Source organism: Centropristis striata, chromosome 24, assembly GCF_030273125.1.
Source record: "Centropristis striata isolate RG_2023a ecotype Rhode Island chromosome 24, C.striata_1.0, whole genome shotgun sequence".
Classification (NCBI taxonomy): domain Eukaryota; kingdom Metazoa; phylum Chordata; class Actinopteri; order Perciformes; family Serranidae; genus Centropristis; species Centropristis striata.
Window position 1 is genome coordinate 12,787,895 of NC_081540.1, and position 20,400 is coordinate 12,808,294.

At 37.1% G+C, this 20,400-nt stretch overlaps 1 protein-coding gene across 3 annotated transcripts in view; it reads right to left on the bottom strand.

The window, feature by feature from the left end:
- The window catches only part of LOC131962732 (glutaminase kidney isoform, mitochondrial-like), a 32,137-nt gene that overhangs the window by 6,885 nt on the left and 4,852 nt on the right, over positions 1-20,400 (bottom strand). Inside the window, exons 2-11 of one of the 3 annotated variants that reach the window (XM_059327779.1) lie at positions 12,583-12,673; positions 12,219-12,337; positions 8,897-9,026; positions 8,708-8,787; positions 7,840-8,003; positions 6,103-6,161; positions 2,167-2,199; positions 955-1,013; positions 670-736; positions 300-350 (exon numbers count right to left, since the gene is read on the bottom strand). In XM_059327779.1, the coding sequence (XP_059183762.1) occupies positions 300-350; positions 670-736; positions 955-1,013; positions 2,167-2,199; positions 6,103-6,161; positions 7,840-8,003; positions 8,708-8,787; positions 8,897-9,026; positions 12,219-12,337; positions 12,583-12,673 (853 nt within the window). Of the gene's footprint in view, positions 1-299; positions 351-669; positions 737-954; positions 1,014-2,166; positions 2,200-4,003; positions 5,849-6,102; positions 6,162-7,839; positions 8,004-8,707; positions 8,788-8,896; positions 9,027-12,218; positions 12,338-12,582; positions 12,680-20,400 lie in introns of those variants that run through there. The other 2 variants (XM_059327778.1, XM_059327780.1) reach the window with 2 other exon arrangements.

Below are 20,400 nucleotides of genomic sequence, written 5' to 3' on the forward strand. Positions count from 1 at the left end.
ATAGTATAGGCTAACAGGAAATAACAGTGAAACAAAGTTAGTGGAAACGTCCTGAGGGCTGCAGCTGCAAAAAAACCCAACTATGCCTTTAAGAAGAGTTTTTCTATCTATCTATCAGGCTGTTTTGTTTAAGATTATACTGTCACATTAACAAGAAAATAGAAGCAGAAAATTAGCAGAATTTATCCTGTGATCTTCCCATATAATAAAACCAATCAATCAAGTACTCCAAGTCATTGGACCATTTTGTACTTTTATTAGAGTTTAAGTTTCTCCGCCTTTTTCTAATCTCCATTCACCTGGAAGTAGAAGTCAAGGATGGAGGTCATGTCCGTCCCCTCTGGAAAACACTAAAAGAACAACAACATTGTCAACATTTAAACACTGTCAACAACCACATCTGCTGCTCAACTGTGGAAAAAAGAATCAGCATTTTAAAGGAAAAATTATAAAATGATGTTGAAAATATCAGAGTATCATTTTAACATTGAAAAAAATGAAGCAATAGATTTAAGTTGTAATAGAACGTATGTTTGCAATGTATGACAGTAACTGATAATTACTTTAGACAGGTGCAGTTTACTAGAGAACATCAATAATTGTGAATTATGTGACTGCACTGTGAGGAGGTTTCTAGCTCTCTGGTTTCTAGATGACCTTTGACCTCACCTTCTTCTCCTTCAGGTAGTAGCCGATGGCAAAGTTTCTGTCTCCGGACTCTCGCTCCGACTGGAAACTGGGACAGACCAAGAGGTTTGTTCTTCACACAGCATGACTCAGCTCAGGTTATATAAAACTCAAACTGATTTTTTTTCTCTCCAGAGATGCCCGTCACACCACAGGGACTTCTTTGTTATTTATTTATTTATTTACACGCTTAATCTGACAAACAGGATAAATCTATGAAAATAAAAGTATTTTCATTGTGTTCCTGTGATGTGTTGTTGTACTCACGTGGCGTTGCTGAAGCCCACATACTCATTTCCTGCCAGTTTGTTCATGAAGTTCATGACCTGCAGAACAGAGCAGCAGATTTACTGTAAATGAAGCACTAATAAGCCTCATTAAAATAAGCTTGCTTGAGCAGCACAACACTGGCATACTGCCACCTTTATTAACCAACCCTCTGATTTAAAAGTATGTTTTCTTTAAAGGATTGCCAAAATACACCAGTTATCGAAGAAAGAAATTGCAAAAATAAGCTTTATCTTCCTTCCTTGAATGGATTATCAGTTACGAAAGTTTCTGTTAGAAAAAGTGCCTAAATTAAGCTTAAAATTGTGATATTTCCATTGAAATCACTTTATTCTACATGTCCCATTTAAAACAGAAATAATAAAATAAAACTTTTGGAATAACAAGATCCTGTTAAAAACATTAAATTCTGCTCCTCAGAGACACTGTGAAGCCATGACTGATTCTCATGTGACAAATATTCACTGACAATCTGTTTACACAGAGCTGAGAGGAGAGGACAGGAGAGGCTGTAAAAATGCAAATAGTTCAATATGTAAAGCATGTGGAGAACCACATTTCTCCCCAGTATTCATGACACTTGTGGGCACTTGGAAAAATGTTGTGTGTATAAATTCCATATAAAAAAAACTTTTCAGCAGAGATATTCAACTTGCTTTTTAAAAAATAATTTCTGTCATAACTGTTATTCTGCACAAAAGACATTCTTAAATTGTTCCTATTTCTAGTCATGATTGTGTTGATTCCATAGAGCTGCAGGACTTTTATATTTAATATATTACAGTAAATCCAAGGCCACAGTGAGTAAAATCTAACAGAGCAAAAAACGCCTTGAAACGACTTGTTGGGGTTCAGAGGATTAAAAGGGAAATTTGCTACTTTAATAATGATGGATAAAAGCTAAATCAAGCACTTTGTATCTGCCATTTCTCACTGTTTCAATCCACTATTTGCATTCATTTTAAATTCCATTAATTATAAACATTTGTCAAAACTTGCTTCCTTTGATGGGTATTTATACCGATATTTATAGACTAAACGGTGAAACAATTATAAAAAATCAATAGGAAAGTGAATCCATAATGAAAATAATCATCCGTTTGGTGATTGGTTTGGTGACTTTTCCCGAAACACGTCTATAACCACAACATTAAGAAAAAAAGACACTCAAAAATACATGCCAATACTCACATAATCAAATTTCTCAGCGTTGCTTGCCCCTTGCTGAAACACAAACAGAATCACAGTATTAAACATATTCATTTAAATAGTATCTCCAATACATCAAACTGACACTAAAAGTGACCCATGTCATGACATTAGCACTATCATGTATGATCCACATTTAACTACGACAGGAAAACAGTGTAAGTTTACATCACTACGGCCTTTAAACTCATCAGTTATGTGACCAATCAATCCAGTCATGACATCAGATGAATTAAGATTAGAGGTGGCAGACTAGCTGGAGATGGAGGAGGTGAAATAAAAACCGTTAATCCACTCAGCTTTTGGAAAAGAACTGAAAAAAATGGTTGAACTAAACTTGTTTTATTAAATCTAAACTAACTACAGCGTGAAAATGTTCTCCACTAATGTACGTTAGCTGTGTCACTATTGATCAGAATACTGTGAGTGTACAGGTGTGTTTATCGTACCAAGCCGTGGCAGGTGTGTTAGTTTACTTTAAGGTGAATTCACACTGTGAGCCACATGATCAACAAGTCACAAGTTTCATTACATGCTGCATTCAAGTAGTGTCGGAAATAATTCACTCGGAGAGTCGTGTTGTTGCATTATGCAGAAATATAGCGGATGAAAGTAAATGTTGGGATGATGGTACGAAATATTTATTATTTTATCTATTGCATATCATTTTTTTGCTCAGGTAATTTTATTGTGGTATTAGATTGGAAATAATTATCTCCAGAACCAGAGTGACCTAGATTAGTTATTAGAGGTTTTTTTTTTAGCATTAATACTAAAATAAGTAGATATAAGTAGATAACAGCTATTAACATCTTCTTGTGTAAGGTAATACTTATTGTAATATGGAAAACAAAAAATCCGGTGTTTCTGTAAGCAATTTAATTTACTAAAAGTCAGAATTTTTTTTTATATTTTGATAATCCTTTATTATCCGTCTTGTGATTCCAACAACTACAGTGAAGTGCTAAATCACCGGATAACCTTTTAAAGCAACCATCAGGTTTCTGGTCTTGTTTTTTTTTTGTTTCACTGACATCATCTAATTTTATTGGTTTTCTGAAATAATAACAATAATTTGCTTGACTTACATTTTTTTGCTTCTTAAAGGCAGAATATCAGCTGCATTCACTGCATTCACTGCATTAGATATATCTATACCCTCTGTTTTTGGAGCATGTGGTCAGGAATCAGCCCTTTTAAATTAGGCGATATGATAGAAATCAATATTATTTTATCAGCAGGAATATTTCTGATATTGAGGTATATAATCCTATGACAAATGTATGCATAATCACTTATAATAATAACAATAATGCAGCGAACAACAGTGCTGCAACAGGTTTTATCAGACAAGAGTCTTCAAACATAAAGTTGATAACATGTGAGACTGTATTCTGTCCATTCATCAGTCTCAGTTTACAGACTTGTCATGTAGCTTGCAGTGTGAGTCCACGTTTTGGGTTTTATTTACTACTGTGGCCGACAGACAAAAACTGATTTTCTGGCCTGAAGAATAAAGAGTGAAATGGATGTATTTGTACAAAATTTAATCTAACACCGACATGAATTAAAAGCATAAAAATAAAAAAACAACCTCCTCTACAGAAAAAAAGTAGTATGGAGTATGATATAAAACCAGTGTTTGAATTCAGCCAGAGCTGTACTGTTTATAATCTAGACGTATAAACAGTTTGGGAGAATGCAGGTGAAAAGTATAAAAGCCACATTTAAACATTCATAAAACAGCCATGTGAAGGCTAAAAGCTTGTCACAAATCCAGACCAAAGAGGGGAAAAAATAATTAAAAAGGAAAAATTACCAACGTCATTGACCTGTTGCAGTGGTCATAATTTCCCAAAGATCCTAATGCTGTAAAATATGCAACAACACATAAAACCACACAACGAGCCTTGAAAAGGTACATTGCAAATGATGATGTGTATTTGATGTGTAGATCTAGATTCAGAGAGAGGAGGGGGGGACGCATGCACAGAACCTGGTTTTATTATTCAATGATCTACAGAATAACACAACAGGAAGTGATTGGTTGGGATTTAAAGGATTGGTTGGCAGAAATCAACAGATCTTAGGGCGGCACCAAATGTCATGTTTATACATTTAAAGCTTCTACTCAAGTTTTCAAACAAAGTGTCTGGTGTCGATATTTTACTATGTCATGTGCGACAAGTGCAGCTGCAGCCACATCTCCATCTCATCTGGTTGCAAAGAAAAATGCTGAGTCAAGTTTGGAAGTACTTTGCATTTGAGGAGGATCATCAGGGATTGATAATAAATGAGTCTGACTCATCAGATGACTGTTAGGAAAAGCCTGCCATTGGCTTCCTATTTTTGATCAAATTCTCCTCCCTTTCTACATTTTTCCTCTTTATAGCATGATGAGCTAGTGGGTTTGAAAAGCATGTTTTAGTTTAAAGAAATGCAAAAATGTCATTGTGATTTTTAAAATAAAAACTATAAAAACAGCTATACTGGTGTATCGTCAACGTCTGTGATGAAAGGTTCCATTGGGAAAAAGTAACTAGAAGTTTAAAATATGTTACATTTCTTCTTTTTTTTTTTACATTTCGGATTTAAAATTTCACCAAAAATTAAGCGATTGCATTAACCGGATCCTGTAAAAAACTTTAAAATCAGCGCAAACAGCAACATATGAAAAATTCTGTGAAACTTGGACAGAACTGCAGGCTGCTTACGCAGAGCTAAGATAAGAGGTCCTACAATAATTAAATGGTCTAATATAAATAGCATGTGGAGACCGATTTTTTCCAACATTGCTTAATACTTGTGGAGACTTGAAAGAATGTAAAATATATAGGTTAAATAAAAAAAATGTTGTAAAATAAATTATCACAATATAAGCTTCTTGTAATGATTTTAAGCATAAAAAATGTGTTATATTGTGCTGCTTCTAGCCATGATTGTGCTGCTTCCACAGAGGTACAGGACTTACATTACAAAAAAAAAAAGCCCTGAAGCTGTTTGGGATTCAGAGGGTTAACACTGGCGAGTCACTGGATCGGATCAGTGGACTGTGTCATTTGATAAGAAGCACAGAAAAAGAATCTCTAGTTTCTGTTTCTGAAGAGTGACAGGTTTAGAGTCATTATAATAATTAAATTGTTCTCATTCTACTGGGAAACCCTGATGATCCTCAGGTCCGTGAGTTTAATTTAAATCAGCAGGTGGTGCTCTTGTGTGTTTAACAGAGAGGTGAACACAGCTCCCTGTGTCTGAGGGCCAGACGAGGATATTTAATGAAACAGGTAGTTTCTGATTAAAGCTGGTAATGTGGCTGAGCTGACCTGACCGGTCTCCATCTCCACCCACTCTGCAAACTGTCTGTGTGTGTGTGTGTGTGTGCAGGATGTGAGAGCGATGCTGCTTTTAACCAAATCCCCTTTCAGCGTGATTATCTATAACCTTAATCTCTTCGTATACAGTAATCTGGCGGAAGCACGTTCTCTAGACGATTATAATTCTATTTCATACAACTTCTCTGTGACTTTTGAGCTGCAGTTACTTAACAATCTTAAATCTGAAGATATAAAATGACAAATTTGAGGTTTTATGCATTTCTGAAACTAACTCTGGAGGACAGAAGATGCCATAATTAAAATAATAATAATAATAAATGACTCAATTAATAGATTAATATGCTATTTATTTTCTTTATTGAATGTTCTCTTTTATTTATTTTTATTATTACTTACATTTTCTTTTGCATTTCAAATTAGTTTATTAATGATTTATTTTGTGTATATATTTATTTAAGTACATATTATTGATTTATTTTTATAATTATTTGTATGGTATTCTCAAAATAATGTATTTGAGCTCATCAGTTTCCAAAATGAACATACTTTATTGTTTATGATGGGGTATGGAAATGCAGCTTACCTTAATGAGAGAGGTACAGACAATAGCGCCAGCATTAACCATGGGGTTGTGCGGTTTATCTGTATGAGAGAAAATAAAGGATTGTATCAGCAAAGACACAGATCTGATCGTGTTAAAGGTTTGGGGAGAACTTGGAATGCAAATGCATTAAGAAGTTGCATATTCATAAAAAAATATTAAGTAAAACTATGAAAAAAGGGACATTTGGAAACACTTTTATGCCGGAATATTCCACTGAGTGAACATTAATGTAATGAGGTAGGTACACAGTCACAAAACTAAAGCACTCAGTGTGCAGTGATACTGCTTTAATCTTTTCATGCAACAGACCAGGACAATATTTATGTAAAAAAAAAAATCTAAAAATAAACAGCTGGAATATTATCTGCTCTGTTAGAGAGCAACAAAGAGAGGAAACCTGGAAACTTTCTCACACCAGCTTCCATTTGAAAACAAACTATTTTTCACAGAAGCTGATGTCTGCTACTGATATAAGTGTCCGCTGACCGGAAGAACCAACAATTCAAGCTACAGTTGAACATTTTCACACACAGAAAAGTACAATGGGCAAAATTTCTTTTGTATGTCCGTCGTCCTTATACAGCCAGAATAAATAATCTTTACTGGAGATTAAAACAGAAGATGAAGATATGAGCGCTGTGGTATTTGTAGACGTTTACTGATACGATTGAAGCTTTGGGTTTGTTTTATAATATTTATTTAAATAGTGTTGAACTTGTTTTCAATCTTGGCCTTTTCAGGTTCTGAGTCTTCTTCTTTGAAAATGTAAGCTAAACCCTTATGCCTTCACAAAAATATAGAGTTTTAGTTAAAACTAAAACCCCAACTAAAGTCCTGACCATTACTACCAAATATTAATTCATTTTCAGATATTTGACCCTTTAAATGCCTGTCTGTTTACATAAGGCAACTGTTTGCTGTTATAAAAAAAACCCCAAACAAAATGTGAATTATTTTGTAGGGAAAATGTGATGCATTTTTATTTTTTTGATTGATTAAATAAAAAACAACCAAAAATGTCCCCTTTCTAAAACAGCAATAAAAATCCTTTAAATTATTTTTTTCCACGTATATTGAATTCATTTTTTAACCAACATCAGCTCTGACTAGCAAATACTCACTCAATTTCAGAATTTGAACCCTTTAAATGCCTATTTGTTTCGGGATTGCTGCTGTTGTTTTTTATTTAACAAAAAACTAATTTTTGTCCTTAAGTGTCTGTATTTTGGATACACATGTTGAACTTGCAAAATCTAAAATCTATTTCTATGTGCATTAACACAGCTAAAATGAATGATTCTTATTATAGTTGACATATAGCCATACAGAATAAATCTTTAATGCGTGCATGCTCTAACCTCCTCTCCTCAGTACATTTCATATAAGATTACGGGACATTGGATGGCCTGAATAAAATAAATGAGACTCTTTCAAACAGAGTGTCATTGTCCCCTCCTGCTGCTCAGCCCTGGCTGCGTTCTGCAGAGCCACGTGCCAGCAGCTTGTCATTTTTCCAGGTTATTATAACTCTCTGTTACACACTGGCCACTCTGTTTTACCCTGCCGTGGTGCTGCAACCTCTCATTAACAATTTACTACAGCTCCATGGCAACCAGGCCTCAAGATGGATCCTCTTACAGTAAGTATGTGAGCCCCGGGAGAAAGTTCAGCCACAGCTGTCTGAGTCATGATGCACGGCACGGTTCCTTTTCTCACCTTCCTCGTTCAGGAAGAGCTTATTGAATCGCAGACCGCTGGGCTCTTTGCCGATGAAGCGGTGCACGTATTCAGTGCCGTGGTCGTGAACAGCGATGGCATATTTCAGCGGCTTCACACACGACTGCAGACAGAAAGGGACCTTGGTGTCGCCGACAGTGTGCCTGAGAAAGAGACGGACGGGTTATTTGTTTACATAGAGCAAAAGATTTAGATAGATAGATAGATAGATTACTTTATTCATCCCCGAAGGGAAATTCGGTTGTCACAGCAGTCCGGTATTCAAGTACAATAAAAATAAAATACAATAGACTAAAATAAAATAAAATACTGAGGTAGCATAAATAAAAACAACAATAGAAAAAACCACAGAATAGAACAAGGACACTTAAGAAGTTAAAAAAAGCAGATCAGTTGGTAGGATGGTTGACAAGATGAAGGTAATTATACTGATGATATGATGGCAACAATGATATAGTGACTAGACGGTATATAATAATAATAATACCGTATATAATATATAATATCATATTATATTATTATAATATATAATAATAATAATGATATATTACACCTTAAAGATGCAGTTATGCTTTAAACTTTTAGTTTACCTGCTTTAGGTGTGACATTACTTCTACAAAGTCTATTCTGAAAGGTTTCCAGATATTCCTTCAAAGCCACCAAACTCCATTTTACCTTGCAGCACAAAGGAGCTTCTGGTCTACTGCTGCCTCAAATGGTAAGTTTGTTTGTGGTATTGTGTGACTTTGGGGCTTTAATGTGTTAATTCATATTCACAAAAGTCACTCAAAATAAACAGAAAAAAATCAGCTAGTGTATCTGGTACAAATGAGCTTTTGAGTCGTACCTCTGTCCATCGACAGTGCACAGGGAGACGGCCCACAGGTCGGGGCTGAAGCGAGCCAGCTGGGGGATGTAGTCAGCCACCTACAGCAGGACATCACACCGCTTAAGTCAGGTTTATCACTTGTTTCTATAGTAACATTGCATGCAATCATTCTAAATAGTGACATTGAAGGCTGTAGCCCTCACTCACCTGCCCTCCAGACATGTTTTTGGCGTTATCGTAGAGCTCGTCCATGTGAGCGCAGAAGGACTGGAAGTCTGGGATGACAAACTTCTTCCTGAAGGCCTGGGTGAGCAGAACGATGTTGCTCTGGACACACCTGAGACAAAAGACAAGACAATAGTTGGCCTTTAATCACAAAAGAGGGCAGAGAGCTGTTTTCTCATATGAACTCCTGATAAAATCCAAAAACTCAGGTTCAGACATGGTCCGGATTTGCCCTCACACAGCTGCTCTGAGTAAAGCAGGCGGCAACCTCCGGGTCTGAGCAGGGAGGCAAACCAGGAAGTGCCTTAAGCTGCATTCTACCGACAATTCCAGCAGGGGGTGCTGACGGCGGCTGCAGAAGCATTTCGGTCCATCTATCTCAATACAAAATGAGAAAACTTCTCACTTGATTTATTACCTCAGAATTTTTTTTAAGACAACACTATGGTCTCAATCACTAGTTAAAAATCTTCTTCAAGACAATTTGATGTTAATAGTTCAAATAACGGACATATTTAGAAGAAAATAGAAGATAAAGGATCGTATGATTTGGGGCGTGGCTACCTTTGATTGACAGGTCACTAACAACCAATGTAGAGTCACAGTGACTACATCCATTATTTATATTTATATACAGTCTACGGGGTAAAGTCTAGATAAGTTCAGTGTTGCAGTGCAACCAAAACGGTGTCTCACTAGTTTGATAGTTTAATGTGAAGCTTCGGCTCTTCAGTGTTAAAAATCTCTCTGGCTGGTGGGTCCAGCTCTTCACACACCAGCTGCCACTGTGACACATCTGCTACTGGATTCAAATATCACATAATTAGTTGTGTTGTCATTAGGGGACCTGTTTGCTTTTCTGCTTCAGTGCCTTTACTTCCAGGTGACTTCTTGATGAGCATGTTGGGAGGATTTATGTGTCTTTGTTTAACCAAACTCCATCTCTACTCTAGATTATCACAGTTCATTGTGTTCATTCAATGCAGCTAAATTTTTTATGGTTTCCCACTGGCTTTGGGTGAGAATAAACTATGAAAAAGCAGAACATTATCTGCAGTACAATCTTAAATTCTTAGATTAGATTCTGTCCTGATCCTTTTATTTGACGGTAAACACACGACTCTGCATAATAAGGTGGTGTGGTGGAAGCTGGGCCTCTCTGGTGGCAGAGAGATTTGTGGCTCAGCTATCTCACTGCATCAAACCCCCGTCTAATCCCGGTAGCATGGGATCCCTGCAGAGAAAACACACGCCACACTCCACCGCCCGCTCACGTGCTTCCCTTCCCTCTGTGAGGCCGAGCTCTATAAATAAGCCCGGGGAGGAGCGGATGTGCTGGATCCCAGCCAGGAGCGGCGGCGCTGGGGTCTGTGCGCTGAGGATTCAGCTCCCTGGTGAGCTCTCATATGCCCCAGCTCTCACCCAAGCTGTCACCCACTTCTGTTTCAGCATTGTTTCCTCTGAGGGGGGGCGAACAGCAGCAGTGCTACTGGGAGTTCAGCAGGTTGTGGGGCTAAAAATGTTCTTCGATTACTATATCAATCTGATTAATACTGCCGCTCTTTTTTTTAGGATAAAAATCCACGCTTAGATGTGCAAAAATGCCCTTTTAATACACACAAAGACACGAGTCAGGCTGTTTTATAACAACTAATTACTTTCCCACACACTCACAATAGAACTGATTTGACCTTTGTTGTGGGTTCGTGAAAGGTCATTCTATGAGCCGTAAATATCACTTCTTTCATCTCCAGTGTCACTCACACACAACTGTATAAAGAAGCAGAAAACTAAATTAAACTCAAATGCTATTCAGTTATGATTTTGGCTTCTGACAAGACAAGAAAGATAAAACAATTATTATGCTGTATTATGTTTCACAATAATGCTATTGTGTTGTCTTGTCTTGACTGGAATATGCTGCATATAGTTTACCAAAGTGTTGTTTTTAACAGGTTGTGTACTCACAACATAACTGATGTGATTTATTTTGGTCTAATGTATTTGTATTTATTGTTTTTACATTATTTATTTAAATATAAATATATGTATAGCATATAATTGTTTAATTTATCTCTTTCCTTTTTTTTTTTTTTACATTTATTTACATATTTATTTGAACTACACTTAAAGTTCAAGATAATTCATTGTTAATAAGATTTCCAATAAACGCATGATGTTTCCAAAGTCAATGAGTAATAAACCTGATCTCAGTATTGACCAGAATAATTGTGATTTTAATCTGATGTTTAATATCATTAGCAGATGTTAAGATGATTGATGCTTTCTTTACAAATTAAAAAGGTTTTTGTTCCTAATCATAGACTTTATAAAATTAAATATTTTCTGATGCATGTCCTAAACATCCTTGTTATCTAAAATTAACTTGGACTGATATTTTTATTTGTTTATTTATTATGACCTGAGGCTGGCTGTGTAGTGTTTTCATGATGTGTTTTATTAGTTATTCAAGTGTCCTGTTTTTCCTCCAGCAGTCGTGCTCTTGAATGAGTCCAGCCGGATGAAAACCTCGACAAGATGCCGATGACGTATAAAGTGAGGAGTGATGAATGATTAATGACGTGCAGTGACCCTTTTTTCTGCTGCAGGGAAGTGCAGAGGCCTCTGACCAGCATCAACGATTCCTACGATAGACTCTGATGAAAGATTGATGCTGATAATAGGGTGAACCAGCCAGCAGGGTATTACTTAAAGAGACACCGGCTTTAAATAACAATTCATTGCTATAACAGACTACATATTTCTAGATTATAAAAAAAAAGCATCTAAATTTGTCTTTATGCCTTTGCAAAACCGACACCTATAATCAGGATTTGTACACTTTAGCAGTGGTCAAATTCAAGCACTTTTCGAGGACTTTCAATGTAAATTTTCAAGCTTTTCCAGTATCTTACACTTGTTTAATTGCATGTTTTAGATGAGTACTTACATACTAAAAGAGGGAGATTTCACTGAACCATACCAACAGCGATGGTTTTACACTTTAAGGAGGAACGGTCTTCATTTCAGATAGGCTACTCATTATTTTTTTACATTGAACATGTGATTATCTATAGTCTATAGATGGATATAGTCAGATTGCAATAGAAATACAGTAAGAATTTCGAGCATTTACAAGCACTTTATCCAAAATCAAAGCACTGTTTAAACCTTGAAAATACAACATTGAAATTCAAGCTTTTTCAAGGATTTCAAGCACCAGTATGAACCCTGTATAATGTATGTAATCCAAAAATTGGAAAACTATGCAAAAGAAATGTAAAATGTTTTTTAAAAAGCCTACTTTTTGAAGAGGTGCCGGTCCAGTGCTCCATCAGAGGTGGTCTTCAAGGTCACCTTCAGCATCTCCATACATTCTTTCAGACGGGGGTCTCCTGTGCGAAGCCCTGTGGCTTTAAGAGCCTGTAGAGAGCAGGAACATCATGATTAAGACAGGCTTACAACAAATCAATAGATCTACGAGCCGTGAGCTGAGGCACCTCAAGAGTCTAAACATAATTCAACTATGGAGACACAGACAAGCCTGCTAGATTATCTCCACACACACATTTGTCTGCTTGTTATAAATCTTACAGTACTTCCCCTGTTTTGTTTCACATTTGTTAATCTTGTGGAAAATAGTGATCTTTCCTTTTCTGAGGACTCACTGTGGTGAATTTGTGTGCAGGGATTTTTTCCTGGCCTTCTGCAATGGTGTAGAAGAGCAGGTCCTCCAGGCTGGGCAGGATGCCTGCCTTCCTTCTCCTGCAGCAAAGGAAAATAAAAAACACACGCACAGGAGAAAAAAAAGTGAGAAAAATAACTCCACAGTGAGGCCCGCTATAGTGGAGACATGGAGGGGAACTGCAGCAGAGGGAGGACGAAGAAAAAAGCTTTTTACTGCAAGGAGAAGCAGTGAGTAATAACTGTAATACTGCACTGGAAAACATTACCTTACACTGACCTCAGTTTAGTATCATAACCTGTGGAAAAGACTACGCCTGGACTTTTCCATGGGTTAATATGCTGCCATAAGGCCAGTGTAATGTAAACTGTTAATCGTGTATTATGCTAGAATACCAGCCAGGAATATATTTAAAGAGACGTCAGCTAACCAAACCCCATTGGATTAACACATGCATTGACATAATAAATATGGAGCTTTCAGTGGCAAGAATGCACGGTGCTGGAGCTGATACTATTCTAGCATGGCAAATAATGGCAGATAAGATCAAGGAATTGCTGTAATTAATATTTTTATTTGCATTACTTGAACATGGTCTCTCATGTCCTGTAAGAGTTTTATAGAGATCCAAGTTGGGGGGGTGGGGGGTCGTCGCCTGGTTCCTTTTTTTTATTATTTTTTTTTTTAAAATTTTCCTTATTTTTCTTTTTTCTCTTTTCTATTTATTTCATTATTATTATTATTATTATTATTTTCAATTTGATTGTAATGTACCTTTTGATTTTGTCGGACTGCTGTACTTGTTCTGTCTTTAAAAGCAATAAAAAATTGTTCACAAAAAAAAAAAAGAGACGTCAGCTAACCAGATAACTCACTGAATAGTTTGTCATCCCGAACCCTCTGACCCTGAATGAAACTCCTCTTGAGGAATTCATAATTTGTGTAATTTGTGGGGGCAGTGGAGCAGGACGGCAGCGCAACAAATACTTCACGACAATATTAATACAGTCTGTGAAAGAAGCTGCCTTGAAAGCATCTTTGTCCTCTTCAATATGTGTGTGCGTGTGTATGAGGGTTGCGTTGTCACAGCAATTCAGCCGTATAAAAGCACAATCTGTGAATTGTGATGACTGGCTCTCAGCAGCTGTGACGTGGAAGCTGGCCAACGCTCTCGGCACACTGCTGCCATGTTGATCAGCGGCTGGAAGCAACGACCACCAGACTCACACTGACAGTACACTCTACGTGATGGTTGTTAAATCAGGCCCCAAGTCACACCATCACAATGTCACAGCTAAGAGTTTAAGTTTGTCAATCCAACAAGCACTAGGGTAATATTATTTGAAAATTGTTAATATTGGAATACAATACTGTAGTAATATATGCTTTTAGGAGCTGAATCTAGTCGTGTTAAACAGAAAGACGCAACTAGAGAAAGTCTATGAAAGACTTTGTATTGTGTTTGGCGAGATTAGTCCTGTCTTGTAATACCACTTGTACCTCAAGAGGCAATAGTGAGTCACTGTAAAGTCCAGAGAGGACTAAAAATTAGAGCAGCCCGGAGTGCTTGTTAATTAGTTCATGGCTCTATAAACACAAAGGTGGCTGAAACTCTTTGTCACAATTTCAGCCACACGCTCACCACGAAAAATCAGTTTGGCAGCGAAGAAAATAAGTGATTTAAATTAAGCAAAAAGTAAAAACTGGCATGGCTTTCCCATGCAGAAGACAGCTCTTTAATGCTTTCTTTCAGACAGGTAATCTAACGTTTGCCATAAAGCAAACAACTAATGACAATAAACTGTACCGAAAAACATACCAAATTCTGTATAAGTTAGATATATAAAGAGTTTCAGCAGTTTGGTCAAACTTTGCCAACTCTTGCCCTGCTGTTAGTTAGTAGTTTTTAATAACTGATGACTGCAAATCTAGATTTTACGGACCCAGAAGTAGATGGACTGCATGAACGTCAAATGGTTCACCAAACTGTCATCATTTGGCATTACTGCCATAGTTTGCAATACATTCTTTAGGATTTTGAAAGATTAATTTCACATGTCTAACTGTGAAATGCTGCTCCCCATTTGTTTGGAGTATGTAGCATATTGCAGCTTACATACTTCACTGTTAATGTACACGATGGGCACATTGCATATGATTGTCATAATAGATTCTATCCTACAGTGGCTGAACAGATGCTTGAAGATTTTAATAAAGCTGGGACTCATATTTCAATCATGCATTTGCAACATTTTTACATTCCTGCACCACTGAATGTGTTTATCCCCCTGCAAGCCTCTAATTTGCAGCTGCATTGTCTAGTTTCCCATTGAGATAATTTAATTCAACTTTTATTTTTTAATCAGTGTTACGGCCTGGCTGGTGTTCTAAGCGGCGCTTCCACACCAAGTCGTCTCTGGGAGGAAAGTTAGTAGCGTGTCAGGAGGCAGACGGGGCGACAATCTCACAGCAGGCTCTCTGCTATGATTCATATCAACACCAAATTGGATTTGTGCAAAGCTCTGGGTGCCCGCTCAGACGCACTCTGTCCTGCAATGCATCATGGGGCCTGTGTGCTAGGAGAGGATGTCTGGAGGTAAAGCTTTAGTTGGCAGGTGGCTCCATGAAGCTGCCAACCAAGATATAAAGCTGAGTTTGGACCCTTTGAGACACGAGAGCAGAAATCTAGCAGTTTCAGACTCAGCATTAACAGGGTTTCCTCTGGATTTATTCAGCAGCAGTGAGCTATCAGGAGATTATAACCTCTGACAGAGGACATGGACAATCAATAAAACTGCATCATAACTGTAATGAACCAGATTTGCCATTGAAAAGTCAATGTATCAATGGATATAAGAGTTTTGGTAGGAATGTTAGACCATAACTGTATGATTTTGAGAAAATAACATAGGACATTGGTGCTGAACTTAAAGTAAGAGAACATCCAAACACCAGTCAGCTGATTGCAGCTTATTCTTTTTCTTTGTCATCATCAACAAAGCCCCTAAACCGACCAGAACCAACAATGTCTTGACTACACTCACATAACATGTCAGCAGTTATCAGTTCATGGTTGGTTTCAGCCTTTTTATAGGATTCGTTGACAACAAGCAGAAGCAGCAGTAATATTCCCAGCCTTACCCTTTGTAGAATATTACATTTAATGTATTCACTACAACAAAATCTAAAGAATCTGACATTTCTCCCGGATCACACTACTGCAGAATAATACAAAGGAAACACTTCATTTAGACTTCATTATTGATGCTAACAGTTCCACTCAGAGCCACAAAGTCAGAAATTATCAGTAATTACAGCCTAGATGTGTGCATTCCTATTACTCTACAAGTGAATGTGGTGTTTTGGTGTCAACAAATGCCGGAAACGAGAACTGGGCTTGTTCTGAGGATCATACAAAAACAGAGATATACTTGCTTTTTAACCACGAGTCTCAGTACTTGATAACTTTAAAGTATTGACCAAGTATTTACTGAACAATATCTGAGGACACATTTTTAAGCATAGCCCATGTAAAAAAATCTATTTTATTTTATTTATTTATTCTATTTTTATTTTATTTTTTTACCGTGTATGTATATATATATTTTAAGTTTCTTATTTGCACCAATGGGAGTTGCACTCCAATTTCGTTATATATATACAATGACAATAAAGGCTATTCTATTCTATTCTAAAATAATTCAGCAATTAGTATCAAACCCCCCGTCAGTCAAACGACAGCCTTAACACAACTCTTTGTACCCAGATCCAGAAAAAAGTTATTTTTGTATGGTTTTGCTTGCAGCCAAACGATTTCCAGTCCTACTTACTTGCCTGTACTAGAAATATTCCTGAAAAATTCCCATTGAGAGAGACCTCAAACGGTATAGAAATGTTTCACCATGCACGGACTTGTTTGCATTTATTTTTGCAAGTTTTCACTTTGACTTCTAAATTAGTACTGATCAATTTGTAGCAAAACTAATACATCGTACAGATGCGGGTAAGTGCAAACTTGGTCCGTCTAGTCTGTGACCCTGTCACATCACCAAACTGCCCGTAATATTCATGTGCATATTGCATCTTGCAGACGTGTAGGATTCATTTCTGAGAACGTGCATAATCAACATTTTAACTTAGTTTGGGGAAGATTTAGATGCACAAGTTAGTTGGGAGGTTTGGGTGCCCCTTCCCCAAGAAAATTTATTTCGTTAAAATGTGAAATCATTTTGGAGCATTATTCCAATATCTGTGTGTGATGATTCAGAAAAGATAGAGCAGATAATAAACACACATCAACCAAAAGCCTAAAGACATAACTTTCTAAAGAAGTCCACTGGACTAACCAAACCAAATAGAATCATCTGGGAATCCTTTATTTTTATGCTCTTTTTATGTTGTTTTTATATTAATTTGGCTTTAGTGGTGCACAAAAATGCACAGCCGCTGCACCTATACATTATAATTGGAAGGAAAAATCCTGTATATGCAGGGCAGCCATCATTTATTTATTTATATATTTCTATAGCATCATGCATATAGGAACATGTAGTTTAAAGCAATAATATCTCCAGCATTATGTATGTGTTCTTTATGTAAATCTGACTTTGATGAGATGAACGTCCTTCACTCAGGAAATCTGAATTTCTGACTTTCTAGCTCATGTGTGGAACGCAGCATTATTACTGAGTTAAAAATAATTCTCATGCACTCCGGATAAGCATGTTGTTACAAGGTTTTCATTGCTTGTTGGCGTGGTCTGGCCTCATTAATGAAGGTTGATGTCTGCTGGTGGGGAAGGAATACACATCAGAGAGTGTGTGTGTGTCTGTGTGTGTGTGTGTGTGTGTGTGTGTCTGTGGGGGGAAGGGGGGACGATGGAGGTGAGGTAGAGGGAGGGAATTCAAGCGCAGCCGCTGGGAGGAAGTGAGGTCATTTCAAGGTAAAAACGGTTGTCGGCTTTCCGCAGAAAACCTCTACATCTACAGGAAAACAGATGGAAAAAAAACAAACACTAAAACTAAAATAAAAAATCGAAACATACTTACAAATGCAAAGCAAGCAGATCAACAAGAGGGAGAGAGTGTGCAGAGGGAATAATACTGAATTAGTAACAGTGAAAATGACATTTACAGCACAGAAGACCAGCACACCATTACAAAAACAAGCAATAATGTCATAATAAACAAAATGTAATCAGATTATTGGCTGAAGTATGGATACTGGCATAATTCATAGATGCTGTCAGGACAACAAACTAACAAGAAAAACAGAAATTAATGAATGAAAAGCATCAGAGTTGTGAATATGCCATAAAAATCACATTATATATGAATCAATGTATCACAACATGCCCTTTTCACACTGAATCAGCAGTAATAGAGGGCTTTAAGAACCAGTGGCATGTTAAGTAGGCTTGCTGCTAAAAATAAACTTCAGTTACTGCAGTAAAATGTAAATGAAAGATAAATAAAGGCAGCTCATTAGGTCCAAACAGGGAACCTAAATAAAGTGGCACCTACTCACCTTTAAAGTAAATATTAGACAGACATAAAACCCTGACCCTGAGTATCGTTCTTGTTGAGTTAATGAGGCCTGTGAGAGGTTTCACCTCTGGGAGCATCATCACCAGCAGGTTAAAGGTGCCGCTGCAACATCTGGTCCAGGCTGCATCGTCTCATTAATCTACCTCAGCTGCTTTCATTAGCGCTCCAGCTTCCCTCGCTCTACGTTTTTTTTAAAGATCAGCTGTTATAAAGCACGCACAGTTTGTCAAGAAAGGTGAAATGAACTCGCTGCTGCTTCAAAACTCTTTATTGTAGGACTATTCTGGATTGAGCTGCACATAAAGGCTGTGAGTTATGTGTCTCAATGCAGAAACCAAAGAGTTTCTGATATTTTTACTCAAAGTGAACCGTCTTATGAAGGTAGTCTCTCCCCAGTGTTTAAGTTTGAAGCTCTCTACTGCATTAAAAATGTAATATTTATGTGGTTGACTTACTAATCCATAAAAATGCCCAATTTGTGCATGAAGAAGAAGAAGTTTCTCAACTGAACATTTCACTAGTTTTAATGTCACTTTACAGAAATTCCAAAAATTTCTCTCTCTGGGGAAATTTTCATCATTTCGATCAAGTTTTTCTGCCCCTGATCCCGATCAGAGTCATTTAAAGTCAATATTGAGTATCTACAGATACCGATTTCTCTTTTCCCTTTTTCCCCAGATAATACAGCTGCACAGTGCACACTTCAAATACATTAAAGATGTTGAAATAAATCCACTGTTTATGCTTGACAACTGAATAAGCTGTTCCTTAATGATTTTTTTTTCTATTTTATTGCTTATTTTCTACAAAATGAGGTATTAAATAATAAACCCTCTTTTTGGCCTCCATTAAGGGTTTTATTTTTGCCACCTGTACAACATTGGCATGGATTACACATGACTCTTATCGGCTTTTAAATCTGGGAATTGATACATAAAAATTAACTTAATGGGTTTTATTTCTGTTTAAAAACAAACAAACGTGACACTGGGGTTTCCTAACATTTTGAAGAATTAATAGATAATAAACAATAACTGCAGCTCTAGATTCACAGTTGCAAATTAGTTTTATATTACAGATTTGTTTCACTATCAGTGCAACACATATTATAAGAACTAGATGCAAAGATGATGCCACTTCAGCTCAATGAGAATCTCTCGCCTGGAATATGACCTAAATAGAACCTATAAAGAGAATATCATTTAAAAAATCATAATAGAAAGGAGTTTGTTGAGATGTTGTGAATTGCGTCTTTTTCACTTAAACATATGTTCCGGGTCGCAGGGGTGATTTTTAGCTTCAATACTGCAAGTAGCCACCAGGAAAAACTGTCTGCCCTTTCAAGTTCTTATTATAAATCAAGCCTGTCAGGAAACTACAGCTAGAGTGTTATTAATGTGGATAAAGACAAAGAACAAACCCTCTGTTGAAACGTTCCCCTTCACTAACTGACACACTTAAGATTCTATTGACAGGCTGAGGTCTGTGTCTGTAGTATCGGCTGCGTTTGACAGGATCGATGGTGCCGCTTTCGCTGCCTCACAGATGTCATGACAAATTGGCGTGGAGGGTGGAGGCAGACACTAAAGCGGGAGCGTTGAGAGGCGGTGCTGCACAAATCAATCTGTGCAAGTGACTCATCTGCTCCTGGAGGCCTCGACAACTGCCGGGCAGCACGCCAGCATCCAGGCTTTGGTGCAAAAAAACGTGGAAAGATGATGTGGGCGGGATAAGCTCCCCTGCATTACAAACATTTTTAACCCCTTATTAGCCAGAGCACAGCCTCAGGACCCTCCGAACCAGACTGGAGTGGAGGCTGAATGCTCTCTGGGCCTCTGGGAATTCAAACACCACGTCGTGCAAATTAAATTCAACTGAGTTATTCATGTTGGACTGACCCGATTAACTGACTTTTAACCAGGGTTATTGTTTACATCTGGCACCACAGCCTGCTGGGCTGATATTGATGACAGTTGATCTGCTGATTAGTTTTTTTGAAAAGTCGATTAGTAGTTATAGTGGTGTATAAAATGTCACAATATACTGAAAAATGTGTCCAAAAAATGCAGTTTTTGTGTACAATTTCCCATTGTAACTTTTTTATTTGTGATTATATCTTTCTCTATACATTTTATAGTTAATATTTATGTTGCAGTAGACTAAAGTATTAAGTACATTATTGCTTTTTTCATGCTTTATTTGTAATATTGTATAACCTTCTGAACCCCACAACCCGCCGGAAGGTTTAAAAGACG